This window comes from Moschus berezovskii, chromosome 8, assembly GCF_049115385.1.
Source record: "Moschus berezovskii isolate FMDL1 chromosome 8, NW_MosBer_1.0, whole genome shotgun sequence".
Taxonomy (NCBI): domain Eukaryota; kingdom Metazoa; phylum Chordata; class Mammalia; order Artiodactyla; family Moschidae; genus Moschus; species Moschus berezovskii.
The window spans coordinates 107,043,629-107,070,675 of NC_142467.1; the positions used below are offsets into that span (position 1 = coordinate 107,043,629).

Genomic DNA, 27,047 nt, shown 5'->3' on the forward strand with positions numbered 1-27,047 from the left:
TGGTGAGGGGCTCCCCTTGCGGAGCTGCGTTTGTTAGTCTGGGAAAGCTGGGAAACCAGGCAGTGTGGAAACAGCTTGCTGGCGGCCCGAGGCTGACTCAGCTGGGCTGCGGTCTCTGTCTGTGGGGCCGGGACCACTGACACCCCCACCCCCCCACTACCCCCCCCAGAGTGTGGAGGAAGGAAGCCCCGCGCAGGAGGCAGGCCTGCGAGCTGGGGACCTGATCACCCACATCAACGGGGAGTCCGTCCTGGGACTGGTGCACATGGACGTCGTGGAGCTGTTGCTGAAGGTGCAGCCCTCTCCCCCCACCACTCCCACCACCCACCCCGGCCCACCCACAGGGCTCTAAGCCCCCACCCCGGTCCATCCTCAAAGCACCCTCATCTTCCTGCCCTGCTCCCCTTTGTCTCAGCTGCCGATTCTGTGTGGTTTTCCCCCTCCAACCACAGCATTCCACTTGGGCCCTGGATTCCTCCTCCCCTCTGCTTCCTTCTTCTCTTTTTCTTTCTTCTTTTTTATCTTTTTGGCCAAGTGGCATGCGGGATCTTAGTTCCCTGAACAGGGATCAAACCCGCACCCCCTGCAGTGGAACTGCAAGTCCTAATCACTAGACAGCCAGGAAAGTCCCAGCTTCCTTCCTTAGCCCCTTATATCACCCCTCACAGCCACTCCTCCAGGAAGTCCCCTGGGGGCCCCACTCCTGACCTTCCCTCTGGCCCACCTTCACCTTGTGGGGTTGGTATCTGTGCCATCTTTGCCTCCTGCCTCCCCGAGGGCTGAGGCCCGGGGGAGGAAAGGTGGGCCCAAGTGAGGAGGCAGGCCGCTGGTTGGATAGCTCCTGGGACCAGTGGGTGAGTTGATGGCTCATTGGATTGATGGACAGATGGCACACATCCGTCTTTGGCCCAGTGAGTGGGGAGGTCATTAGTTGAGAAATGGGTGGTTAGGATTCAGGGTTTTTGGGTAGGTGGGTAGAGGGCTCACTGGCTAGCAGGCACACTGGCGACCCCTTGCCATCCTTCCTGCAGAGTGGCAACAAGATCGCCCTTCGGACCACAGCACTGGAGAACACGTCCATCAAGGTGGGCCCCGCACGGAAGAACGTGACCAAGGGCCGCATGGCGCGCAGGAGCAAGCGGAGCCGAAGGCGGGAGACACAGGACCGGTGAGCAGTGGGCCAGCCCCCTGTGGAGGGTTGATGCAGGATGCGTGGAGTGCTTGGGCAGCCCCGGCCACTGGGGGGCGGGACTTGTGAAGAATCTGGGTTTCTAATACCTAGGCGGAAGTCGCTCTTTAAGAAGATCTCAAAACAGTCGTCCGTGCTGCACACCAGCCGCAGCTTCTCCTCTGGCCTCCACCAGTCCCTGTCGTCCAGCGAAAGCCTCCCAGGCTCCCCCACCCACAGCCTGTCCCCCAGCCCCACCACACCCTGCCGCAGCCCGGCTCCCGATGCCCCAGCAGGTGGGTGCACCTCTCAGGACCACCCTGGGAAGAAGGGCCACATAAGGCTGCAGTGGTTGGCCCAGGGTGGGGGGCGAACAGAGTTGGAAGGATGGAGTGACATGATGAATGACAGCCTCAAAGGCAGCCTGGGGTGGGCAGGGCAGGTGTGAGGGCAGAGAAGTGTGTGTCCGGCAGAAGGGAACATCATAAGCAACGGGGGTCTAGACAAGAGGGATGCGAAAGCTAGAGGGAGGCTAGGGAGAGGGGATTGGGGGATGATCAAGCCAAAGAGCTGGGCTTAAACTGGGGGGGGCAATAGGGAGCCACAGAGTACGTGAGTGAGCCAGAGAGGATATGGAAGGATAGCTCTAGAGCAGGAAGGATGGTGAATTAGTCCAGCCCTGAGGTTCCCCAGTCTGTGAGAGACAGCCAGAGACGGCCACCCCTATTTCTACTGGGTTAGCATCAGTCTAGAGAGAGAGAGAGAGGCAGGCTGGGGCAATCCACAGGGGGAGGAGGGCATCCTGGAGGAGAGCCACAGAGCTGCTCTCCCAGGAAGCCCTCCCTGACTTCTGAGGACCCCACTGCTGTCTCTCCCTCTAGACCAAACATCCTCTGAGGCTGAGGCCTAGGAGTGGAGAGTGGGTACAGGCAGAGGCAGGGCCCTTATTGGATAACTTCCTGAACCAGTGGGTGGATGGCTCATGGGATGGACAGTGGGCAGTTACCTTTGGCCAAATGATCTGGTGGGACATTTAGATAAGAAGTGGGTGAAAAGGTGCTAGGTCTTTGATGGTTGAATAGGAATTTACCAGATCTAAGCCCAAGGAAGAACCTGTGGAAACAAACGGAAAACCAGGTCTGATAGGTGACCACATGCCTGGAAATGATATGGGCTTTGCAGTCAATCCCAGGGCCCCACCTTGAGGCTGGGACATTGAGACTGGTACCTCCCCTGTCACCCACAGACACAGCATCTCCACCCAGTATATCCCCAAGCTCCAGCAGCCCTGCATCTCCAGCTGCCGCTGGCCACACCCGCCCCAGCTCCCTGCATGGCCTGGCCGCCAAGCTCGGGCCACCTCGCCCCAAAGCCGGCCGCCGCAAGTCCACCAGCAGCATCCCACCCTCCCCACTGGCCTGCCCACCTGTGCCTGGGCCCACACCCCGCTCACCCTCACCCCTGCCGGGGCACCCGCCTGTACCTGCCCGATCCCCAAGGCTGCGCCGAGGCCAGTCAGCTGACAAGTTGGGTACAGGTGAGCGACTGGACGGGGATCTGGGGCGCCGCAGCCGCGGGCCAGACTCTGAGCTGGTGATCATGCGACGGCTTCATCTGTCTGAGCGCCGAGACTCCTTCAAGAAGCAGGAGGCTGTGCAGGAGGTGAGCTTTGATGAGCCACTGGAAGAAGCCACTGGGCCACCCACCTTGGTGCCGCAAATTGCCGTGGAGGGCGCTGAGGCTGTGTCAGGAGCCCTTGGACCCGCTGGGAAAGACTAATCTACCTGGCCTCCCCCTGGCCTGGCAGTCAATGCATTTTCTATGGAATGTGTTTTCCATAAACTGACACCTGGATGGAGACTGAGCCACCAGCCTCTGACACCTGAAAGAAGAGAAGCCATTGCAGTTCTTGCCGGAAGATGTAGACAATGCCTCCTTCATGTTCTGGAGCTGGTCAACCAGGGGCCCGTAGGGGCAGGAATGGGAGACTAGGGTGGCATTGTAAATAGCAGCAAATCCCTGCAACTAATTTATTACTTTTTATAAGCGATAGTCAGACTGAGTCGCCACCCTTAAGGCGGCTGCCCGGGTCTTGCCCCAGGCACCTGGGACCCATTTGTAAACCCTGCCCCTCTGGGCTGAGAAGGAAGCACTTTGGACAAGTCAACACGTGTTCATGTTTTATGGTTTCTCTGTTCTTCTAAAGTTTTTTTTGTGTGTGTGTTACTTGATCCCATCCCTGACTCAAGACCTATACATTTGAAGGGATGCAGCCTAGCTTATCAGTCCAAGCCCAGTTTGGATGACTTGGAGAGTCTGTAAACAATTCCCCTCCACCACAAAACAAAGTAATTCTGATGATGGACTGGATTCTGCAGCCCACTTCCCACCATCATGGCCTCCATCTCTAGGCCAGCCTTGCTAGAGTCTGCCTCCAGTCCTGTAGACTTAGGGGTTGTGGGAACTGGGGCTTTGATGTATGAGTAGAAGTTCTCCAAATATAGACAGACGAGTCATCCACTTCACAGGCAGACACTGATGCCCCAGGAGGCAGAGGCCTCAATGGGAACTGCCAGGGTAGGGGAAGATGCCACCCTGGACAAGATTTTTTTGTATTCATTGCCTACCAGGGTGAGAACTTGACCATGATGTGTCTGAAACACCCCCTGGGAAGTGCCCTCGATATGTCAGAGCCTTGCTGGGATGAAATCCGAATAAGAAAATCCAGCTGGGGGGCAGTGAGGCCCAAGTTGAAATCTTGGCTTCACTGGCTCTAGGAAAATGGCTTCCCCACTCTGTGCCTCAGTTTCCTTGTGTTTACAAAACTAATACTAATGACTATTTATTAAGCACCTACTGTATGCCAAGCGCTTTTACTTGTGGCTTCTCCCTCAGTCAGCCTTGAGAAGGCTGGAGGTGGTGGTGTCCTCCCCATAACTAAGGCCTGGCAAGGGGCGGAGACATGCCCCACACTTTCCTGTTAAGAGTCATACAGCCAGCCCCTGTCCTGGGCATTGTGACGGGAGCTGTGGAGAATCTGTGGTCAGATACAGCAGACTCCAACTCCAACCCTCTCCCCTAAAATGCTGTGTGACCCACCGGGCATCTCAGAGCCTCCATTTTCCATTGGGAGATGGCTAATGTAATGGCTGTGTCCCACATTGTAAGGGCACTTTCCAGGCTCTGCAGCCCACTCTGCGTTCCTTCCGGAGACACCCACACAGCACTGCCTGGTGTTGGAGCTAGATCAAGGCTGTGCATGACTTTTGCTCCCGCCTTCCATCCTGGAGCTGACAGTGAATAAAAGCTCACATTTACAAAGAGGAGGTCCGATGTCTGGATTTCTGAGGGGCTGAGAAAAGGGTAAGGGAAGAGTGGGGTGGTGGTGGGATGAAAATAGACCCTTGGCTCAAAGTCGCCTGAAGTGGGTTTTGAAGGCTGCTGGGAGTTCACCATTGAGATCCTTGATTCCTTGTCTGATCCAGGGCTCCTGCTACCCTCTCCCGATTAAGTACCTATCATGGGCTCTGTCCCTAAAAGCCTTCATACAGACACCGTCTGGGCCTTGAAGCTGTGATAATAAACAAACAAACCATCTTTGTGACCCTTTTATACTGGTCTTTGCTTGGGCTGTGCCCTACAATTCCCCTCACCACGTCGGAACCCAGCCTGAGCGCCTTCAGATTACTTCTGAAGTGTTCGGAAGGGTCGGAAAGCTTTGGCCACGCCCGTTTCCGAGTGTCTTCGGCTATTTCCGGAAACAGTCGTACGCCAGTGAGCCAGCATTGGGTTAGTTCAGTTGTTTCTAGACGCTCTAGCCTACCATGGAAACCCCGGCTTTGAAGCCTGATCCCTTCTCGGCCTTCAGCTTGTTTCTTGAAAAGCTCAGCTTTCTGTGGCGAGGCCTCTCCTCCTAAATGCCACCTTCAATTCCTTGAGCTCAGGGCCACCTTACTTGCTCTCGGGAGCCGTCCCTGCCTCGGCAGTTTCCGGAAGTGGGTAGTCACCTCTGGATCTAAGTTCTCAGGGCCTCATTTGGGGCCAAGCACACTTGGTTCTTTCCAGTAAGTTTCCGAAGTTTCGGGGCCCAGCCTGTTATGCAGGTCCGGCTGGAGAGCGCTCGACCGTTTCCGGAATCTCGGGCATCTCAGTACAGCCGAGCCGAGCCGAGCCCAGCCTCCGAATGACTCATCTGACCCGATTGTGCTCGACTGTTTCCGGAAATGATCGGCTGTCTCAGGGCACGTTCCCCCCACGTTACCCTCCAGTCCCGCGGGAGTACGTTCGGCTCTTTCCGGAAGCACTCGAGCGTCCTCTGGCCCCGCCTCGGCCCCAGTACACCCGCCCGGCCCGAATGCGCTCGGCCGTTTCCGCCGGGGGGCGGGCCCGACGGTTCGGAACCGCGGCCGCAGCGGCGGAGGCGGGGATCCCGCGGCTGAGGCGACGGCGGCCGCGGTGAAGCCACGGGTCTGGCTCGGTTCGGCGTGACGGTGGCCGCGGCGGCAGCGGTGGCGGCCACGACCAGGTAAGTCCGAGCTGTCCGCGTGGCAGGCCAGGTTGGGGGTGCGCTCAGATGCGGGGCGCCCAGGCAGAGTAGGGGGCCGCGGTGGAAGCCGGAACGCGAACAGGGCTGCATCGGGCCCCGCGGGAACTGGGGGCCGCAGGGAGCGGGAGGCCTCGGGCTCGACCTGGCTCTGGTGCAGTCTGCCCTGGAAGATGAGGGTGGAACGGCGAACGGTAGGCAGAGATAAGGGGTTGGAGCCGCGGCCCTGAATTGAGGGAGGCCCTGCCGGGAGTGGGGCGTCGAGCAGTAAAGAGGGGGCGCCCAGGCATTGTGTGGGGCGTAGTGGGGTGGTGGGGTGCAAGACGGTGGAGGGTCGACTGCGCTTCCGGCCCCCGAACTGGGCTTCGGGGTCCACGCGGGCCCGAGTGCGCGTCTGCACACGCGTGAGCGCGCAGGCCCTGCGTCCCCCGCCAAGCCCCCAGCCAGGCCTGGCCCCTCCACCCCGCCTTTTGGATTCGGGGAGCGCTGGTTCCCAGGCGCGTACACCAGGGCGTGTGCAAACGTGTGCACGGCGGGGCGCGGAGGCGGGCAGGCAAGAGGATTCAGGCGATTTTCTGGACGTCCCTGTCGCTGGGCCTCAGTTTCCCCATCTGTAGAATGGGAGGGGGCAGGGGCCAGGGAGCGGATAAGTTGGGGCGTCCTGGAATGTGGAGCTTGTGCCCAGTACTTGGACACCTCTTGCGATTCCCGTGGTCGACGGATAAAGCCTGACCCTCTACCTGGCGCCCAAGGCCCTGCATGGCCTGTGGCTTTCTTAAGGCCACCCTGAACTCTTGACAAGTATTTCTTGCTGTCAAGCCTTTGCCTGTACTAGTCTTTCTGACCAGTGCTCCTCCTGTCCTCTGTGAGGACCCGCCTTTTGGAAAAGGACCGCTCCCCCACCCCACTCCACCCCAATCTGTCAGGAAGACCCAACCTGCAGGGCTGTGATTGAGAATGTGCCTGTGCTGGGCTGTGTTTCCCGAGATTGGTGACTCCTTGGGGGTGATCGTTGCCCCTGCATACAGCAACCACCCGCTTGGCAGCTGCAATGCCCTCCTTCCTTCTACCCTTTCCCAGCTCCATGTCTGTTCTGGGGCTAAGGTCCTTTTGGCCTCCCACCAGCCCTCTTCTGTTTTAAGTACCTACTGTGGGCCGGAAGCTGAGACACGTCAGGGACCCCCCCACCCACCCACCCCGTTCTCTCCTCCCCTTGCAGAGATCAGAGATCCATTTGCTTGGACTCACCTTTGCTTGTGCTATGACATCTGCTTGGACTTCATTCCCTATCCCTTTTGGCCCCTGCCGCCTCTTACTGCTCTCAGCCATCCCAGCCCCTCCTCAGGGCTCCACAGCACGCTGAGCATCATCACCCAGTACACCCTGCACATTACGCCCTGAGCATTCTAACTGGCCATTTGGGATAGATGCATCCTGGGCCTTGTGAAACTGGGCAACTCTGAGCTTTTCATTCCAGGCTTCCTGGCCCATTGAATGGTCCAACAGAGACCTCCCTGCTCTGAGCCTCAGTTCCCCCATCTCTAACAGGGGCGATGAAGAGCTTGTTTACTGAACTTGCAGGGCAGATTCTTGGGAGCTCTGCCCCCAACAACCCCAAGGGAGGGCTATTCACCCATTTTACAGCTGGGGAAACGGAGGCCCAGAGTGATGCAGGGACTGACCCAAGGGTACCCAGTTAGTCAGGGGGTTCTAACCTGGGATTTGGGTTCGGCTCTGAGTTGAGGGTGGTGGGAGTTCAAACCGACTCATGCTGCCCCGCCCCTCTCCCCCTAGGTCGGTGTCCCAAGCCGAGCATGGTGACAGCCTGTGCCCTCGGCCCCCTCGCCTGGCGCAGCTGGAAGAGCCGCCAGCCTCGGGAGCCGATGGCCCCCCACGTGAGGGAGTGAGCGACCTGGCCCCGCCCTACGGATTGAGGGGGGACGCAGCAGCTGAGTGACCTGAGATAAGGCTGCCGACCCCCTCCCACCAGTTGACGAATGGTGGGAAAAGCAACAAGTGACCCTTGTTAGGGTCGTGAAATAATGGTGGGAAGCAAAGCGTGAGCATCTCCGGTGGTCACCTGTAACTTCTTGGCAAAAATCAAAGCCTGAGTCCCCAAGCCCACCCAGCGGACCGTCCCGGCCCCCCACCCCGGGCTGATGGGGCCATTGGGGCCCCAGGCAGCCACCTGACCATCCAGACCCCACCCTGCCAGCCATGGCTGGCCCTGAGGGCTTCCAATACCGTGCATTGTACCCATTCCGCCGGGAGCGGCCGGAGGACCTGGAGCTGCTTCCGGGTGATGTGCTGGTGGTGAGCAGGGCCGCCCTGCAGGCGCTGGGCGTGGCCGAGGGCAATGAGCGCTGCCCACAGAGCGTCGGCTGGATGCCTGGCCTCAATGAGCGTACCCGGCAACGCGGTGACTTCCCTGGCACCTATGTGGAGTTCCTGGGGCCTGTGGCCCTGGCCCGGCCTGGCCCTCGCCCACGTGGCCCCCGCCCACTGCCCGCCAGGCCCCGAGATGGGCCCTCTGAGCCAGGTGAGCAGCAGACTGGGCCCCTGGCAGGGATGAGGGAAACCGGGAGTGCCCTCAGACCCTCAGCTTCCTCTTCTTTCCCATGAGGCAATGGTGCTTCTCCCCGGAGAGGAGAAATAAGGATATCTGATTGGTTGGCAGGTATCAATTACACTGCTAGAGAGGGCTGGGTGCAGTTCGTGGCTGGGCACCCAGAGGCGGACACACTGGCCTCACCCTGCTCTGATGGGGCTTCTGGTTCCAGAAGTGAGAAGAAGGTGATTAAGTGATGACAGACGCCGAGAGAAAGAAGCCTCTCAGAGAGTAGGGGGAGAAGGCAGCAGGCACAGCAAGGACAAAGGCCCTGAGGGAATGTCACAGCGGGTTCAGGGAACCAGCCCTGACATGTGGAGCAGAGTGAGGAAGCGGCAGAGTCCTCACCTTGGGTTTCATGGGGTTGATTTTGGAGACAATAGGGAGTGTCCACTAAGATTCAGAGGCTCAATTTTACTTCATCTTGTGGTTTGCAGACAGAATCCCTTGAGAAACCCACCGCCCCTTTGTTGTAACCCTGGTTTTCTGATTTCCAGAATGATGGGAGCCAAAAAGCCCAAAGGTGGGCTCCTCAGTCGAGGCCACGCAGCACAGTGGCATGTGAGGATGCTCCATCCCTTTCAGAGAGACCCTCGGCCACCCCTCCCTCCAAAGAGCATGCTGGGAGTGGAGAAGCAGGGCACTGAACGTACACTGTGCCTGCCTGCCGGGCTGTGTGCTGCGCAGGGAAACCGAGGCTCAAGTTGTAGGAAGGAGGCCAACGAGTACTGAGCACCCAGCACGGTCTGCCTCGACACTCGTGGTGGCCCAGCGTGGCCCCGTGCACACATGGGGAGACCAAGGTGCCAGGGAGTCGAACCACTCGCTCAGGGAGTCACCCAGTGAAGGCCAAAGCCTTGAGTGGTACCATGACCCCACCCAATGGCTCGCCTGGTTTTGTGCCCAAGGGACTCTGATGCCCAGAGGGTCAGCCTAGAGTCCCTACGGCATGGGGTGGGATGGCGGGGTGCCGAGGCGGCATGCTGCAGGCTTGGGCTTTGCAGCATCTGGTGTCTCCAGGGCCTGTGCCTGCATCCCGCCTCAGCCTGGAGGAGCAGGAGGCGGCCCCATCCGGGCTCCCCGCCAGAGTCTGCCTCTCCCCCTGGTAACAGCCGCCTCCCTCCTCTGCCTGGCCTGGTTCCATCCACCACACACATCCCCACTCCCAGGCGGCCACCCAGCTCCGCCCTCCCAATCTCCCAGGGCCACGTGACATGGGCTAGGTCCAGCCCTCTCCAGGCCTCGGTCTCCTCATCTGGAAATGGGGAGGTATTGGTCCTTTTGTTTAAACCCTGACTCTCCGAGGACCACGGAGCAACACGCTGTAGCTGCCTGCCTTCCCTCCATGCAGCTCTGCACAGGGAGCTGCATGCTGAGCCCTGATGTCACCTGGGCCCCCGCCGGCCTGTGCATCCAGGGGAGGTTGCTCTTTTCCTGAACCTCAGTTTGTCATCCGTAAAATGGGGGATGACGCCTGTTCTAATGGGACCTCCCTCCCTGTGTTGCAAACAGGCAAATTTCAGAGTGGAGTTTTGAAACTGTGGCCCCCTTACCAGCTGGATGTCACCCACCTCCCCTTGTTTGCTGTTTTTTTTTTTTTTTTTTGCATTTTTGACACAGCTGGGCCTTTCTGCAGCTCAAGCACCACCTGGCCCATCACTCAGGGAGGCCCCACAGGCCCTGGCTTGCCCCTGCTGTGTGCCAGGGCGTCCCCGCCAAGGGCCAAAGCTGCATCAAATGGTGGATGTGCCGGCAGAGAGCGCCTGAACACAAACGGTCGGGTGGGGCAAAACGTGGGGCCAGGAGGGGCTGGGACAGGGAAGGGGTCAGCATTTTTAAAAGGGGGGGCTTTTTAAAAAAAAAAAACAAAATGACTTAGAAGTTGGAGAAATTTTCTTGGGATGAGATGGCCTGACCCCAATGAGATATTTTCCTTTTATTCTTTTCAACTGCTTTGTTGTTCCCGCTAAGAAAGGAGAGATGATGCCATTGACCAGTTTCTCAGTTGCAGGATCTGAGGCAAAGAGAGGGTAGGTCCTGTGCCCGAGGTTGCCCAGCAAGCAATGGCAGAGTCCTAAACCTGCTGCATGAGTGTCCTGTGGCTGCTTTGATGAACTACCACAAACCAGTGGCAGTTCAAACAACGGGAGCATGTTCTCTCACGGTTCTAGAGACCAGAAGTCTAAGACCAAGGTGTGGGCAGGACTGTGCTCTCTCCAGAGACCTTAAGGGAGGAGCTTTCCTTGCTTCTTCCAGCTTTTAGGGGTTCCAGGCATCACCCCAATCTCTGCCTCTCTCTTCAGATGGCCTTCTCTTATAAAGACACCAGTCCTTGGGTTTAGGACCCTTAATCCAAGATGGTCTCATCGTGAAATCCTTATCTTAATTATACCTGAGAGACTAGGAAGTGGACATCCCATTTGGTTGACACTGGTCAACCCACTCCACCTCATGTCTGAAGTTGTGTGAACTGATATTTTAACCCAGAACATTGTTTCCCACCAACTCAGCCCTCCCAGCTGCACCAGCTGGGCCTTCTGTCTCCCCCAGGGTGGTGGTCCGGATGCCAGGCCCTTGGGCTGAGATGCAGCAGGCAAAGATGGGACTGGGGTCCTTCTCGGGACCCTGCCAACACTGTGTCCCCTCCTGCCAGGCCTTACACTCCCTGACCTATCCGAGCAGTTCTCCCCTCCTGATGTGGCTCCCCCTATCCTGGTGAAGCTGGTGGAGGCCATTGAACGGACAGGTGAGCCTTGGCCTGGCTGCAGCCCCTGGATTCTGCTTGCTTACCTCTGGGGATGGGCAGCTCATCCTCTTCCCTGGGCTCAGGTTGCATGGAGAGGCTGAGTCTGGATGCTCTGGGTCTCCACGTTGAGTTGGGGAAAGAATAACTCCTTAGGGAACGTGGACCCCTTCATAGCATGTGCCATGCCCTCTGCTACTATTTCCCTCCCCTCCTTCAGCTCTTAACCTCCAGGAGGTTGAGTAGCTACCCCAGACCCCACATGGGGTAGAGGCAGCATTTGAGAGCTGGCCTTGGCACCTAGGGTGACGCTGACCTACCCCATCCCTTCCCCCAGGGCTGGACAGCTACAGGCCTGAGCCACCTGCCGTGCGCACAGGTGAGGGCAAGCTTCAGTGGGTGAGAGTGGGAAAGGAACCTGCCCTGGATGTATGTGTCCCCTCCCTGCGCCCGCCTTGGACCGAGGTATCCCCCTTGCACCCGCAGACTGGTCCCTGAGTGACGTGGAGCAGTGGGATGCGGCAACCCTGTCAGATGGTGTGAAAGGCTTCCTGTTGGCGCTGCCGGCGCCCCTCGTGACACCCGAGGCCGCGGCCGAGGCACACCGAACCCTGCGGGGTAAATCTGGCGGGAAGCCCGGGCTGGGGAAGGCACTGGGGCAGGCGCGCGCGGGCCCTGGCTCACCCAACCCTGGCCATCTGTCCGCAGAGGCTGCGGGGCCCGTGGGGCCGGCGCTGGAGCCCCCGACGCTGCCACTGCACCATGCGCTCACACTGCGCTTCCTGCTCCAGCACCTGGGCCGGGTGGCCGGGCGCGCCCCAGCCCCGGGCCCCGCGGTCCGTGCCCTGGGCGCCACCTTCGGGCCGCTGCTGCTGCGCGCGCCGCCGCCGCCGCCCTCTCCGCCGCCAGGGGGCGCGCCCGACGGGTGAGAGGCCGATGCTGGGGGGCGGGAATGAGTCGGAGCAGAAAGGGGTGGTGGGGCTCTAGAGGAAGGTGTGGCTGGAGACGTAGCCAGGGAGGGGTCCAGAAAGGAGAGGGGAGTGTGGCTGAGGGCCCCCTGGAGAAGAGGCCAGAGCTGTCGTGATGGGCGGGCTAGGAAAGATAACTGGGGGTGAGACTTGAGCTCCAAGAAGACTCCATCAGGGCTTGGGACAAGGCGAAGGGGCTTGGACCAGAGAGAGGCAAGTGGATTGTGTCTGGACCTCCTTTCTACTTCCCCGCGCCACGCGCTGGACTCCTGTTGTTTGTTGTATGAGCACTTACCCATCGCTTGCTGCTTATACAGAAACAGTAGTGGATCTCCCACGCCTGCCCGCAGCATCTAGTCTTCCACTCGCGTGCTTTCACACTTACCCCCTGCCAGGTGTGCAAGCACACACACACCAGCACTCACCACACTCCCCTTCCCCCTAGGACCGAGCCCACCCCCGACTTTCCTGCGCTGCTGGTGGAGAAGCTGCTTCAGGAACATCTGGAGGAGCAGGAGGTTGCCCCCCCAGGTGACCCCCACCCCCCTTGGATTAGCTCTTATTGTTGGGGATGAAAATGCTGACTCGGGGCCCTGCCAGTATCAGCAGGCTCAGTTGCCAGGGGAGTTTACCCTGGTATACAGTTGGTGCTCAATGTGTATTTGTTTTCCTGTCCCCCAGCACTGCCACCAAAACCCCCCAAGACAAAGCCAGCCCCCACAGGCCTGGCCAATGGGGGCAGCCCGCCCTCCCTGCAGGATGCCGAGTGGTACTGGGGTGACATCTCCAGGTAGGACTGTTGGGCAGGGCCACAAAACCTGAGGGGCAGGGTCTCCCAGCAGACAGCCCCCATCCCAGCTGTCTCCACTGCTACTGCTGCTAAGTCACTTCAGTCGTGTCCGACTCTGTGTGACCCCATAGACGGAAGCCCACCAGGCTCCCCCATCCCTGGGATTCTCCAGGCAAGAACACTGGAGTGGGTTGCCATTTCCTTCTCCAATGTGTGAAAGTGAAAAGTGAAAGTGAAGTCGCTCAGTCGTGTCCGACCCCTAGCGTCCCCATGGACCGCAGCCCACCAGGCTCCTCCATCCATGGGATTTTCCAGGCAAGAGTACTGAGTGGCTTGCCATTGCCTTCTGTCTCCACAGGGAGGAGGTAAACGAAAAGCTGCGGGACACACCTGATGGCACTTTCCTGGTTCGAGATGCCTCCAGCAAGATCCAGGGAGAGTACACACTGACCCTCAGGTGGGGGCCTGTCCCTTCAGGGAGACCAGGGTTGAGAGGTGGGAGGGGACACCCAGGTCAGAGGGCTGTGGGCCGCACAGGCAATGTGACACGTATTGGATCTGCTGCTGGGCACTGACACCCTCTCTCACCCACCTCAGGAAAGGCGGAAACAATAAGCTGATCAAGGTCTTCCACCGAGACGGGCACTATGGCTTCTCAGAGCCGCTCACCTTCTGCTCTGTCGTGGACCTCATCACCCACTACCGCCATGAGTCACTGGCCCAATACAATGCCAAGCTGGACACGCGGCTCCTCTACCCAGTGTCCAAGTACCAACAGGTTGGGGGCTGGGGTGGGCGCTGGGGGCGGGGGTGGGTGCTGGGGGTGGGGGTTGGTGGTGCCCGGCTGGCACTGGGCCTCAGTTTCCCAGGTAGCTTGCCTGATGGCACCGGGTATTCCCAGGACCAGATCGTCAAGGAGGACAGCGTGGAGGCAGTGGGTGCCCAGCTCAAGGTTTACCACCAGCAGTACCAGGACAAGAGCCGCGAGTACGACCAACTCTACGAGGAGTACACGCGCACCTCCCAGGTACCGCGGGCAAGCACACCCCGAGGAGGCCTAGGCCCGGAGGGCAGTGCTAAGGTCGCAGTGCCAGCCATCCACTTCTAGGTCACAGAGCCGGCTCTTAGCTCCAGGGACTGCCCTGAAAACATAGAAATCAACATGGTGGTGGTTTAGTTGCTAAGTCGTGTCTGACTCTTGTGACTCCATGGACTGTAGCCCACCAGGCTCCTCTGTCCATGGGATTCTCCAGGCAAGAATACTGGAGTGGGTTGCCATTTCCTTCTCCAAGGGATCTTCCCGACCCAGGAATTGAATCCGTGACTCCTGCATTGCAGGCAGATTCTTTACCAACTGAGCTATGAGGGAAGTCCAGAAATCAATATATGTGATTCTAAAAAAAAAGAAAAACACAGATGAGGAGGCACCACGCAGCCTCACAGGCGGCTGAGCCACGGGAGATGTCTTGGCTGAGCCTCTGGGTCTCAGCCTCCCCGTCTGGAAACTTGAGTTTCAGCTCCTTCCCTTCTCCATCCCCTTCAACCTGGATGTTATCAACATGATGGCAACCACCTCGCCAAGAGTTGCCTAAGACAGAGGGTCAGGAGGCCATGGGAAAGAGCAGTATCTTTTAAAAGCAGGCAAGTGGGGAAAGGTTTCATTACTCCAGGACTGTGTTAATAAACTTTTTTTGTACGTTGAGGTGCAACTTACTCAGATTGAACATTCCATCTCCATCAGGGAGTTTCTGTGTCTCCCCTGTAATCTCTGAGCAGTCTCTTTCTTGTCTCCTTTCTAGAGACAAGGTTACCTGAGGTTCTGAGTGGACAGGACAACTCTCTGGGATCAGTTAGGAGCATCATGACCTTGGAAATGGCTTAGGCCTCTTGAGCCTCAGTTTCCCCATTAACAATTCTGACTTTGTATAGGCTGTTGGGAAGTTCGATGAGAGGATGCATGAAAGGGGCTTGGTGCAGCATCTACCCTGAGAAGGAGCCCCATGAATTGTAGCAACTGGATTTATCATTAATTGTCAGCAGTGCTCACTCACCCAGTTGTTTTGTAAGATGCCCAAAGGAGAATCTAAAAGAAGAGTGGGTTGGGGTATGTGGGCTTTGAAGGCTGAACAGGAGTTCGTTTGGTGCAGCTGGAGCTGGAGGAACAGTGCATCTGGTGGAGGGACCAGCTTGAGCAATGTCTCCGTATCAGAGTTGGGATCTGCCTTTACCTCTCAAGAGGGACTTGCCAGGAGTCCCAGGAGGTCCTCAGACTTACCCCCTCCTCCAGGAACTGCAGATGAAGCGCACAGCCATCGAAGCCTTCAATGAGACCATCAAAATCTTTGAAGAGCAGGGCCAGACGCAGGAGAAGTGCAGCAAGGAATATCTGGAGCGCTTCCGACGTGAGGGCAATGAGAAAGAAATGCAGAGGTGAGTCCGGTTCCCCTTCTCTGCCCTACTGCACCCTGATGCGGCACAACACAAGCGGGGAGAGAAAGGAAACAGAGTGGGCAGCCTGGGTTCAAGGGGGCAGAGAGGGTCAGTTGAAATGGACTTTGAAGGATAAAGAGGAGTTTGCCAGAAAGAGAACTCAGGGAAGCAGCCTGTCCAGAGGCTTAGAGACTGGGAGCCAGTCTGAGGCCTCTGAGCCACTCCTCCCACAGGATCCTGCTAAACTCAGAGCGGCTCAAGTCTCGCATTGCCGAGATCCACGAGAGCCGCACAAAGCTGGAGCAGGAGCTGCGGGCACAGGCCTCTGACAACCGAGAGATCGACAAGCGCATGAACAGCCTCAAGCCAGACCTCATGCAGTTGCGCAAGATCCGAGATCAGTACCTTGTGTGAGTGCCTGGCCCTGCGCTCGCCTGTGGGGTCCCCCTCACCTGGAGCGGTGACCTTTGCATGCATTTCACTCTCCTTCTCCACCAGGTAGTCCCATCTACCTCCCTACCCCCACATCTGTCCACCAGCCGCCTTCCCTCTCAATCAGGCCCCTCCTGGCCTGCTCAGAAAGGCTCTTGGACTTCCCTGGTGATCCAGTGGTTAAGACTTTGTGCTTCCATGGCAGGGGCACGGGTTTGATCCCTGGTCGAGGAACTAAGCATGGTGCTGCCAAAAAAAAAGGGCTCCCTGTACAGCAGCTCCATTCAGCCTCAGCTGTGGAATGGGAGCACTGCTCCTACACAGCTGAGTCACTGGGAGCCCCTGACAGGATCCGCTTCATGAATGCCAACTCCGTGACCCGGCATGCAGTGCCCAACCTGAGCCCAAGATCTCGTTTCTGAGGCTTCCCCTCCCACCTGGGCCTTTGACGCTTATGTGCACCCAGTGTGTGCTGAGCACCGTGCATACATTAGCTCACTTGGTCCTCTGAAATATTGTAAAGTTTCCCTTTTAGAGTTGGGGGAAAGTAAAGTTCAGAACAGACAGCTGCCATGTGCAGAGGCGCACTACCGTGCAGCCCCCTGGACTGAGCCTCTGATGGTGATAACACCTTGCTGCGATGGCACAGTCTGGGGTCTCAAAAAGTGTTAACAGAAACATAATAAATAGGGCGGGGTGAGGGGGGGTTCCCTGGCAGAGCCTGGGGAGGCCACCTGGGTTGAAGCTGTCCTTGCCCTGGCCGAGGCTGACCCCTTGTGGCAACCGGGGGTACTGCACCCAGAACCTCCTCTGGTCAGCCCTTGCCTCCAGCCTGGCTGGCCAGGACCACGGAAGGCTTGCCTTTCCTGTGCTGCAGCCTCTTCCCCTCCCAGCCAAGCAGCAGGAGCCCACCTTTCCTCTTCCCTCCAGGTGGCTCACTCAGAAAGGTGCCCGGCAGAAGAAAATCAATGAATGGTTGGGGATCAAGAACGAGACTGAGGAGTGAGTGACCACTTGGGGGGGTGGAGGGGTGTTCTTAGAGGAGGGGCCGTTTTGTGTGGGTTTTGCAGGGTGAATAGGAGTTCACCAGGGAAGGAGCGTTGTCCGGGTGACAGGGGGACCTTGGAGGCTGGTGAGTAAGTGACCAGGGCTCCTCCCTGCCTCACCCACAGCCAGTACTCGCTGATGGAGGATGAGGATGACCTTCCCCACCACGAGGAACGCACATGGTATGTAGGCAAGATCAACCGCACCCAAGCTGAGGAAATGCTGAGTGGCAAGCGGGACGGTACCTTCCTCATCCGTGAGAGCAGCCAGCGGGGTTGCTACGCCTGTTCTGTGGTGTGAGTGCCTGACCAGGGAACCGAGAATGGCTGAATGTTGGGAGGGGGATCTACCCATTCCTTCTGAGGGCTCTCATTGAGCACCGTCTGTATGTTCGGCCTTGGGAGACAGCAGGGAAGAAGCCCTGGGTTCTTGGGGAAGGGAGGAAGCTGGGGCAGGTTCAAAGCAGGAGACAGCAGGGTAGGGGCCAGGTCGGCAGCCAGTACCCAGGAGGTGGGGAAGTAGGGGTCCCAGGCAGGGTCACCTGAGAGGAGCCGTGGGGCGGCGGTGGGAAAGCCTGCGAGGGCGGGAGCCCTTCTGACCCAGCCCGTGGCCCGCCCCCGCAGGGTGGACGGCGATACCAAGCACTGCGTCATCTACCGCACGGCCACGGGCTTCGGCTTCGCGGAGCCCTACAACCTGTACGGGTCCCTGAAGGAGCTCGTGCTCCACTACCAGCACGCCTCACTGGTGCAGCACAACGACGCGCTGACCGTCACGCTCGCTCATCCCGTGCGCGCCCCCGGGCCTGGGCCCCCGCCCGCCGCGCGCTGAGCTGGGCGCTGGCCTGGAGCGGCGCCGCACCCCTGGCCGCAGGCTGCGGTGGCCGCCGCCTCTGGAGTCTGTCTTTCTAGTCTGCCTCTTCTTCGCGAGTCTCTCCAGGTGTGTCTGCTCGTCTTTCTCTCTCTGCAGCGCTGTCTCAGTCTCTCTGTGTCTGCCTCTCTCTCCGTCTTTCTCCGAGTCTCTTTCTTTCCTGCTGTCACTCTCTTTCTGGCTCCATCTGTCCGTCCTCTGTCTCTCCCCCTCCCCGTCTCTGTGTATCCGTGTTGGGGGTCCCGCCTCCCCAACTCCACAGCCCCTGCCCCCACAGTCACTGCCCTCCAACGGCTCTGGCCACCCACAACCTTGTGCCCTGTCCCCCACAGGCCTCCGGGGGTCCGCAGAGCCCCACCTGGCTGTACCTGCCATGTTTACAGAGGCCCCTGGGCTGCGTGGCCCCCGCCTGGGTGCCCTGATTTTTAAGCCATAGACCTGGGGTCAGGGCAGGAAGGAACTTCGCTTGGCCACTTCCAAGAACCTCAGCCGTGACGTCTGGGGCCAGGCGGGACCTGCCCCATAGACCCCAACTTCCCCTTCAGACCCTAAAGTGAAACCCGGCCCCGGGTTGTCCCCACCGTGGGGCTGCTGCCAAGAAATACCCCTGAAAAAGAAAATAATTAAAAATAAACTCACAGGCTGACCCCAGGCCTCCCAGGAACTGAGGCCACCAGCACCTCTGGGGCAGCCGGCACATAACGCTGCCCACAGCACCCTAGTCAACGCAGACTCAAGGCTTCTCCATCATGTTGGGCTCTGATTTTATTTTTCCTTAAGTGTACCTAAAGCCCTCTTTTCTCTCCTCTTTTGGGACGAGAGCCCTGATTTTCTATGGCACCCACGGACCCCACCCCCCTTTCCTGCCCGTCTGGCTAGGCTGGCAGGCGGGTTTTGTACGGTACGTTGATACTGATATAAAACATTGAACTCGGTGGATGCTTCTGTTTTCAGTGACGGGCTTCTTTAGCTCTGGGCCGCCGAATGAAGGCTGCTGGCCCCTGCCTCCTCCCCCACCTCCCTCCCCATCACAGTTTAGAGTGCTCACGCGCAGAGAAATGGAGACCTGCCTGAGGTCACACAGCAGAGGCTCAGGCCCCAACCTCTGCTGCAGGGACCCCAGACCATAGCTCCCAGGTTTGAATTCCGACACTCAGCCACCATCCCTGGCCCCAGAAAATCGCCACCCCTCTAAATGCAGCTTCCTCATGGCCAAGCAGAAAAGACTGTCACACCCGCTCCCATGCCACCCAGAGGGGTCTCCCGTGTCCTGGATCCCCTCAGTGACAGCCCCTCTCTCCACACCTGCCCGGTGCAGCCTGCCATGGCTCTTGGGCCACTCAGCTGGATCCTCATGGTGGCACTGACCCGGACTTATATTCACCCTTGCCAGCCACTCTCCCCAGGGACCCTGTCCCAGCCCTCCCCTCACACACCCCCAGGGTGGGGAGCCTCCTCTCCCCGCCCCCCCCCCCAGCCCACCGCACCTGTCAGGACCCAACCCAGCTGAGACAGCCCCCGGGGGATGAAGGAGCTGCTGTCTGATCCATTTCTCCCCGGGCTCTCAGAAGGACAGGAGTTACCTTCCTTGGCCTCAGAGCTGCGGTCCTCCCCAAGCACTGTCCCCACTTGAGTGAATGACCAGTCAGGAGGCACCCTCTAAATAACTCCAGCCCAGACTCTGCCCCCACTGAGGGCTTCACCCACGGCGTGAGTGGAAGCAGGGTAAAGCTCACCTCTCAGTCTTGTGAGCCCAGCCGGGTGGAGCCTGAGTACAGAAGAGAACGTCCCACATAACTTCTAGCTGGTCTCCATGCTCGACCAACTGTGTCTCCTTGGGAACGTCACCTCCCGTCTCCAATCCCATTTCCTCTTAGCAAGTAGGGCCAACAGTCCACTGCTGCCGCCACTGGGCATCTCTGAGGATTTCATGCTCAGATGGGTGAGACTGCCTTCAGGAATTCCTCCAAACAAGGCTGGTGCTTAATACCCACTGGGAAAATTGTAGCAATTATATTTATTGCTATTTCTTCAGCCCAGTACAGGATGGAGTGCAGACTAAGCTCCCCAAAGCTGTGTCGCGTAGCCTTGCAGAGGCTTCACAAGGGAAAGGGGTTCTGCGAAGGGTTCAAAAGAATGAGGTGGGATCATCCGGCCATGGGGAGTTCAGGGGAACCCCAGCTCGTGAACCTGCTGCTATGACTGTGGCCATGCGGGCTGGGGTTTCCCCAGCACTGGAGGGGGACATGGGCTGACTTCCAGGCGAGGGTGGGAGCATTTCCTCCCATGGGGCCCAAATCTTTGCCTTGCAAAGTCTGAGTGTGTTGGTTACTTCCCCCACACTCCCAGCCTCCAAGCCTTTATCTGGGTTATTCTCTCTGCCCAGTCTGCTGTCCTGCAAACACCTTCCAGCCTACCCCCAGCCCGGGGCAATGCTCCCTCTGTTCTGAGCCCTTCACGATAGTTTTAGTCCCTAAATCTCACTTCTCCTACTTGATAGAAGGAGAAGTTGGGGCTTCATCACCTGAGGTGTCCAGCACAGTCCTGGAGCAAACCTGGGTCTGCCTGATTCCCCTGGCTTTGGGTCCTACAGGGCCAGTCCCGCATCCCATGTATTAATACATCGTACAGGCTTCAGGTAATGACTGCTCCAACCCAGGCTTCTCTTCTAGCAAAGGAGCTGGCAGAGGGCAGGGGTGCACCTCTCCTCAAGCCCGGGAGAGAGGCAAGAAGGAACACCAGCTTTCTTTTCCCACCCCCAGCCACGGGTGGGGGTGCCAAGAGAAGTGAAGTGCCCCTCCCTGCACTGGCTTCTGCTTTCTGGCCGCGCTGTGGTCAAGCCTGAGTCAGCCCCACGGGACCACGCTGTCCGGGTTGGGGAGCCTGAGAGGGGGAAGCTTGAAGCTTGGGAATGAAGGGGGTATGGGCCAAGCTAGGAGAGGGGGCCTGGCTATCCGCGCCGGAGCAAGGGATCACCTCCCATGGGAACACAGGGCAGGGAGGTCGGAGAGTCGGGTCCATGGGCTAGGACCGAGGGGTGCGGGCGGGGCAGAACTGCTCTAACGGCCCCCAAGGACTCCGTGGGCGCATGGAGACCTCCTATGTCTCGATCTCTCTGTTTCCCTATCTCTAAGCCCGCAGCTCACCTCTGCTCGAGGTGCTCAGCCTCAGCTTCACAGGGATGGGCCGGGCTGATGGCGGGGAAGGGTTGGGGGAGACCGAAGGGCAGCGCGTTGTTCAGGTGACTGGGGGGCCCAGCACCTGGCGGGGGTGGGGGGGCTGGGGCTGGGGTGGGGTGGGGATGGGAAGAAAGACCCAGAGAGAAAAGTAGAGACACCGAGAGGCACAGCCCGCGCCCCCGAGGGGCGTGGGCACCGGGAGGCGGGTCCCGCCTGGGGGCCGGGCCACCGCCGAGTTAAAGGCGGCTTCTTCCCGGGGCCACGGCTCCCCGCCGCCGCGCTCGCCGCCGCTGTGATGGCCCCGTCGCCTCTCCTGCTCCTGCCGCTGCTGCTGCTGCTGCTGCTGCTGCTGCCGCCGGAGGTCCCCGCGGCAAAGCGGCGGTCCTCGCTGGAAGCACTCCCCGAGGGGGCGGGCCCCTGCCAGGTAGCGCCGGCGACGCGGCGGGCGGGCCAGGCTGGGGGCCGGCCGCCCCTCTCCTCCCACCACCCCCCGACTTCGAAGGGACCACCGGGGTCCCGAGAGGATGCCACCCGCGGGGAGGGTGTGGCGACCCCCTCCCAACCCCACCCTTCAATCCGGCACTTTGGCCATACTTTCTTTTCCCTTTCGCTTTCCTATCTGAAGTCCAAGTCCCTCAGCTGTCCCCCGCCCCATCCTCCCGCAACTCCCTCCTCCCCACAAGGTGCATTGAGCACCAACTGTGTACATCTGGAGCGAGAATCAGAGTCTCCTCTTTTAGGCCGGAGGAAGGAAGCCCAGACTAGCTGAGCTGCCGGCCCCTGGCCAGGGGCACTCATCGAGGGTGCGTTTCGTTCCGGGAAGAGCGCGCGTTTTTCTGGTCCGGAGTAAACAGATGCCCCGGAGGCTGAACCACTTGCTCACAGACACGGCTGCCCGCCACCCCCTAGCTGGAGCCGGAAGTCAGCACCTATTAGGCGCCGCCTCTGCAGTAGCCTTGGGAGGAGTTCAGTGGGCCGGTGGAGAGGAAGAGTAAATAAGGAGTCAGTGAGGTGTAGGGCCTTGCTCAGCCGGGGCCATGGCTCGGGGGGATGAAGTGGCCACAAAGGAGCACGCGGTGGTGATACAGACCACCGGAAGTCAGGCCTGACCGCAGTGACCCAGGCGGGTGAAGGCCATAAATTCTCCCACCCTGTTGCCCCCTGGGTTAGAAGTTTCATCTCCTGGAGGAAAGCAAGCCTTGTACCTCCATTAACTGCCTACTGTTTGCAAATCTGTGTCACATCCATCTTGCAATCTGACTGATATTTAGGAAGATTAAGGCTTTCGGTGAAGCCTCAGCATCAGACTCCCACCCGGCAAGGTGGGGAAGGAGTGTGAGATGGAACACCTACTGTCTGAGGCTTCCTTCCTTCGAGGGTTTAACTTGACTCACACCCCTTCCTCCCGTGCAGGTCGGTGAGCTGTGCCTGCAGGCATCTCCCCAGAGGCCTGATGTTCCCCTGGTCAACGTGAGCCTCTACTATGAGGCGCTGTGCCCTGGCTGCCGGGAATTCCTGATCCGAGAGCTCTTCCCCACGTGGCTGATGGTGTGGGAAATCCTCAACGTCACCTTGGTGCCCTATGGGAATGCTCAGGTGCCTGGGAACCGGGGAAATGGAGGCACGTGGCCACGGGAAGGAGGTCTGGGGGAGGGGGCAGCCAGCACTCACCTCGTTGCTTTTCAGGAAAGAAATGTCAGCGGCAAGTGGGAGTTCACGTGCCAGCACGGCGAGCGGGAGTGCAGGCTTAACAAAGTGGAGGTGAGCAGCTCCCCTCCCCCCAGTTCCCAAGGGAGGGGCCCAGAGGCCGGGCACCTGCCCTGACAAGGAAGGTGAACTCGAGACTCAGGATTGCGACCAGCTCTGTCCCTTGCCTGTGTGCCTCCATTTAATCGTGTCTTTGTTCTCTGCTTGATTGGTGAACACCTCGTGGATATTCCTGGAGTGGTCCTTGGGGTGGAGGGTGCTCTGAGCCACTCACATCCTTGCCTGTCTGCCCCCACCCCCAGGCTTGCCTGCTGGACCAGCTGGAGCAGAAAATGGCCATCCTGACCATTGTCTGCCTAGAGGAAATGGATGACATGGAGCAAAATCTGAAGCCGGTGAGTAACACCCCTCATTCAGCCTGGGCTGGGTTGCCCTGGCCTCCCTGCATCCAGACAGACCCAGGCTCAAGTCCTGGCCCCGACTGCCACTCTGTGCAGCCCCAGGAATACAGCCTCCTTTCTCAAAGATTCAGTGTCTGAATGGAGAGAACCAAGATCTTCTGTGGGCCTGCCTGGTAGATCAGGGAGGGCTTCCTGGATGAGGTGCCTCTGAGCTGGGCTTGGCTGAACAGGAGTATACAGGGACACAGACAGTGATCCTTCTCTGGGGCATGGAAATGACACACCTGGCCCACCTCCCTCCCTGGAGGATTACGAAAAAGAACTCCCAAAAGGGTGACTCATCTGCCCTGATTGTTTATTTATTCATCAAGCATCTGGGCCACCCTGAGACACCTCCAAGCCCTGCAGAGTCATGGTGTGGCTGGAGGTGTGCAAAGGAGGAGGGAACACTCAGGAGACTCAGAGGAAGGAGGAGGAAAAGTGTTCCTGGCAGAGGGAATAGCGAGTACGGATGCTCTGGGGAAAATAAAACACTGCTGGGGTGGGGCTGCAGGTCTGGTCCTATGGGAGACAGCCTGAGCAGAAGCAGCCTGAACCCCTGCCCTGGGGGCCTCCACTCAGGCATGTATTAAGCACTTGCTGTTTAGGAGCCTCGCTGCATCCCTGGAAACCCGACTGTCTCCTGTTGTCAGTGAGGAAGCAGAAACTGGGGCTTGGGGGAGTGGGGGTTGCTAGAAGGAGGACCGTTGGGGAGATAACAGGGAGGAAGCTGAGGCAATGCCCCTGCTGACCAGCTCCCCATCTGCCCTCAGTGCCTGCAGATCTATGCGCCAAAGGTGTCCCTGGATTCCATCATGGAGTGTGCTATGGGGAACCGTGGCATGCAGCTTTTGCACATCAATGCTCAGCTCACGGACGCGCTGCGGCCACCCCACAAATACGTGCCCTGGGTCGTCGTCAATGGGGTAAGAACTCTTGGGGCCCCCGGGCAGGGCCCAGGCTGATGGGCATGTACATTGATCTGGGAGGCAGGAGGCAAGGGCAAGACTGGGGGCCAGTGGAACTTTTAACCCCCTGTCTTGCTTGTTCAGGAACACATGGAAGACGAAGAACATCTCCTACACCTTGTCTGTCGGTTGTACCAGGTAAGCCAAGCAGGGAATGCAGGGATCTGGCTGGTGGGGATAGGGTAGCGTCTCCTTTCAGGACCCCAACTCATGGTCACCTTCTCCAGGGCCAGAAGCCAGATGTCTGCCAACTCACAGCTGACCTGTCCAAGGAAGTCCACTTCAAGTGACTGACAACCAGTGTCCTGGGAGGGAACTGCTGCAAGAAAAATGAAATCACACCTGTCCTTGTTTTTTGATCCCTGATTCAGCAAAGCCACTGCTTCTATCTGTTCTACGAAGCCCAGACTCAAAATTCTGCCCCAGGATCAAGAATCTTGCCTCACCATGAATGGTGCTACATCAAAACTCACTTAATAAACACTTTTGGATTTTGTGATTCAGCACATCTCCTTTTTCCAGATATGCACAATGCTGGGACCCTTGAGAACCTCCCTGTCCTAGGGATGAAGAGCCAGACAGATATCCCTAGTCCCATGGGGCAGGGATGGGCCAGAGTGGGAGGCACCAGTACTAGAGGAGCTCAGAGGAGAAGTGAAGGTTCTTCATAGGAAGGAGGGACATTGGGGCTGGGGTTTTGAAGGGTGACTAGGAGTTCATTAGGCAGAAAATATATCTGTTACATCAACACACATCCCTAGCTACTCTTTTTCGCTGCCCTACACTAGGTGTTATGGGTTAAGACAGAAGGTGGTAACTGGAGTCATGCAAGCCCACAGGTGGGGCAGTGACCTTGTCTGGGGAGTTTGAAAGAATATGTTCACTGGGGGGAAGTCATGGAGATCCAGGGAAGGGGAACAAGTGTGAAAAGACCCAGACAGCAACAAGATCTGGAGTTAGAGTGCCAGGCTGAGGCATCTAAGAACAACAGGGCATGTTATAGCGTAACTTTCAAAGAAGGGGGAAAAGTCATGGTTCTCATGCTGGTGTAAAATGAATTTATGTTAAAGATTTTATTTATTCCATGATTTATGAGTGGTAGTGTAGGCTCCTCAATCCATGGAATTCTCCAAGCAAGAATACTGGAGTGGGTTGCCATTTCCTTCTCCAGGGGATCTTCCCAACCCAGGGATCGAACCTGGGTCTCCCACATTACAGGCAGACGTTTTACCATCTGAGCCACCAGGGAAGCCCTTTATGAGGGGTAACTGGTCAGATATTCAAAGAACAAACAGGTTTATAGATCAGGAATATTGAAATGATTGGGCAAAACTGACTCACAGGGGCAGAGAAATGATCAGCTTTCCCTTTTTTGCACCCAGTTTTATGATTTTTTATAATTTTAATAGTTGACCCTTGAACAACACAGGCTTGACCTGCGTGGGTCTGCTTCTACACAGACTTTGTAGAGTAATTTTATTTCTTTTTGGCTGAGCTGGATCTTCTTTGCTGCATGCAGGCTTTCTCTAGATGCGGCGAGCTGGGGTCTGCTCTTCACTGCAGTACATGGGCCTCTCCTTGCAGTGGCTTCTGTTGCCGCACACAGGCTTGAAGGCGTTCGGGCTTCATTGCGGCTCGCAGACTCTAGAGCACAGGCTTGTCGTTGTGCTTGAAGGCGTTCAGGCTTCACTGCGGCTCACAGACTCTAGAGCACAGGCTTGTCATTGTGGTGCATGGGCTTAGTTGCTGCTCAGCATGTGGGGTCTTAATAGACCAGAGATGGAATCGGTGTCCATACATTGCAAGGCGGACTCTTAAATCACTGAACCACCAGGGAAACACCCTACACAGATTTTTCCCCCAAATAAATACAGTCCTACATGATCTGCAGTTGGTGTATGTGGTTAGGATGCTTAAAATTTACTTGCTTAGCAACTTTCACATGTAACAATATAGCACTCTAACTATAGTCACCATGCTGTACCTTAGATCCTCAGGGCTTATAGTAAGAGTTTGTCCCCTTTGACCAGAATCACACCATTCCTCAACCCATCCCCTAGCTCCTGAAAACCGGCATTCTTCTGTTTCTGTGAGTTTGGCTATTTTAACTTCCACACATAAGTGAAATCATGCAGATTTTAATCGTTCTCTGTCTGGCTAATTTCTCTTAGCATAACACCTACCAGCTTCATCCACGGTGCCACAAATAGCAGGATTTCCTTCTGTTTTTTTATGACTAAATATTATTTGAGCTGTCCCTTTTGTTAAAAATAATCTCAAAGAAAGACCTTCCTTGCCAGGTCTCATTGAATTTGCCCTGATTATTTTATACAGGTACAGCAAGAGTTCTGCTTGCTTTACTGGAAGTTTCCATAAGGAATCTCAAAGTGGACTTCCAAAAGCCTCTATCCTTTGCTAACTGAAGATAAGCTCCCGAGCTTCACCTGCTGTATCTATGCCTTTTGGTGAATTTGGCTCTTCTTTGAGGTCCCCGAAATATGCAAAGGATCTTGGTTGGCCTGGCTGGATCTGTAAGGCTTACCCTGCAAGCTAGGGACAAGCCAGCTTTCCTGAGAGGGTTTTGTAGAACTTGCTCCCAAAAGTCCGACTTAATCTCTTGACACTGGTTGGTGAAATCCTAACTGGGGATGGTCTCTCTTCCGGAAAGTGGAGCTTAATTCCACCTCCTCACCCCAACCCTGAGAATGGGCTGGATTTGGGGACTCAATTCCAAAGAAGGGAAAGTGAGAAATGTAACTCACAGTGGAGCAGAAACAGCAGGCAGACAGCCCCTGAACCATGTGGTCCAGGTGAGGGTCACATGCTTTGGGCTAGCGTCACCAGGAGTAAGTCACACAGTATCACGTGCTTTCACAAGGACACCACCTTTGTGAACCCCAATCTAACCACCAGAAAACAGCACCTGAACCCAGATGGAGGGACATTCTACCAAATGCCCCACCGGTCTTCTTCAAAGGTGTCATGGTCATAAAAAACAAGAAAAAACCCTGAAAGACAAGAAAAAAACCCAGAAAGACCAGAGACCGAAGGAGCCTAAGGAGAGGGATAACTAAATGCAATATGGTGGGATCATGGCCAAGTTTACATTTGAACAAATAACTGGAATTAGGACTGATTAAGTCTGTCCTGTGGT

The 27,047-nt window shown here is 57.6% G+C and overlaps 3 protein-coding genes, 1 long non-coding RNA gene and 1 pseudogene across 19 annotated transcripts in view; 3 read left to right on the forward strand and 2 right to left on the reverse strand.

The window, feature by feature from the left end:
* The window catches only part of MAST3 (microtubule associated serine/threonine kinase 3), a 46,350-nt gene extending 42,993 nt beyond the window's left edge, over positions 1-3,357 (forward strand). For all 15 annotated transcript variants that reach the window (XM_088839184.1, XM_088839188.1, XM_088839187.1 and 12 more), the window contains 4 exons: positions 170-292; positions 1,032-1,168; positions 1,283-1,464; positions 2,415-3,357. In XM_088839184.1, coding sequence (XP_088695310.1) covers positions 170-292; positions 1,032-1,168; positions 1,283-1,464; positions 2,415-2,947 — 975 coding nt within the window. In that variant the 3' untranslated portion in view covers positions 2,948-3,357. The remainder of the gene's footprint in view (positions 1-169; positions 293-1,031; positions 1,169-1,282; positions 1,465-2,414) is intronic.
* A 1,999-nt stretch (positions 3,358-5,356) lies between these two features.
* LOC148777186 (uncharacterized) lies at positions 5,357-15,210 on the reverse strand (annotated as a pseudogene). Its single transcript, XR_016038117.1, has 2 exons — positions 15,096-15,210; positions 5,357-5,877 (listed from the first exon to the last, which is right to left on the reverse strand). The product of XR_016038117.1 is annotated as an uncharacterized LOC148777186 (transcript).
* Positions 5,559-18,534, forward strand: PIK3R2 (phosphoinositide-3-kinase regulatory subunit 2). The gene is made up of 16 exons (XM_088839192.1): positions 5,559-5,693; positions 7,506-8,250; positions 10,973-11,065; positions 11,400-11,441; positions 11,549-11,680; positions 11,771-11,987; positions 12,476-12,561; positions 12,712-12,820; positions 13,179-13,272; positions 13,413-13,598; positions 13,722-13,847; positions 15,108-15,250; positions 15,484-15,660; positions 16,613-16,684; positions 16,855-17,025; positions 17,353-18,534. The coding sequence occupies exons 2-16, from the start codon at positions 7,929-7,931 to the stop codon at positions 17,558-17,560; spliced, it is 2,178 nt and encodes a 725-aa protein (XP_088695318.1). The 5' UTR covers positions 5,559-5,693; positions 7,506-7,928; the 3' UTR covers positions 17,561-18,534.
* On the reverse strand, positions 10,208-11,816 carry LOC148777187 (uncharacterized). The gene is made up of 3 exons (XR_016038120.1): positions 11,747-11,816; positions 11,110-11,183; positions 10,208-10,333 (listed from the first exon to the last, which is right to left on the reverse strand). It is a non-coding gene; the product is annotated as an uncharacterized LOC148777187 (long non-coding RNA).
* Positions 18,535-21,019: 2,485 nt separating the features above from the next.
* Positions 21,020-24,396, forward strand: IFI30 (IFI30 lysosomal thiol reductase). The gene is made up of 7 exons (XM_055430694.2): positions 21,020-21,202; positions 22,192-22,374; positions 22,465-22,539; positions 22,788-22,880; positions 23,699-23,851; positions 23,978-24,031; positions 24,121-24,396. The coding sequence occupies exons 1-7, from the start codon at positions 21,074-21,076 to the stop codon at positions 24,181-24,183; spliced, it is 750 nt and encodes a 249-aa protein (XP_055286669.2). The 5' UTR covers positions 21,020-21,073; the 3' UTR covers positions 24,184-24,396.
* The last annotated feature ends 2,651 nt before the right edge of the window (positions 24,397-27,047 follow it).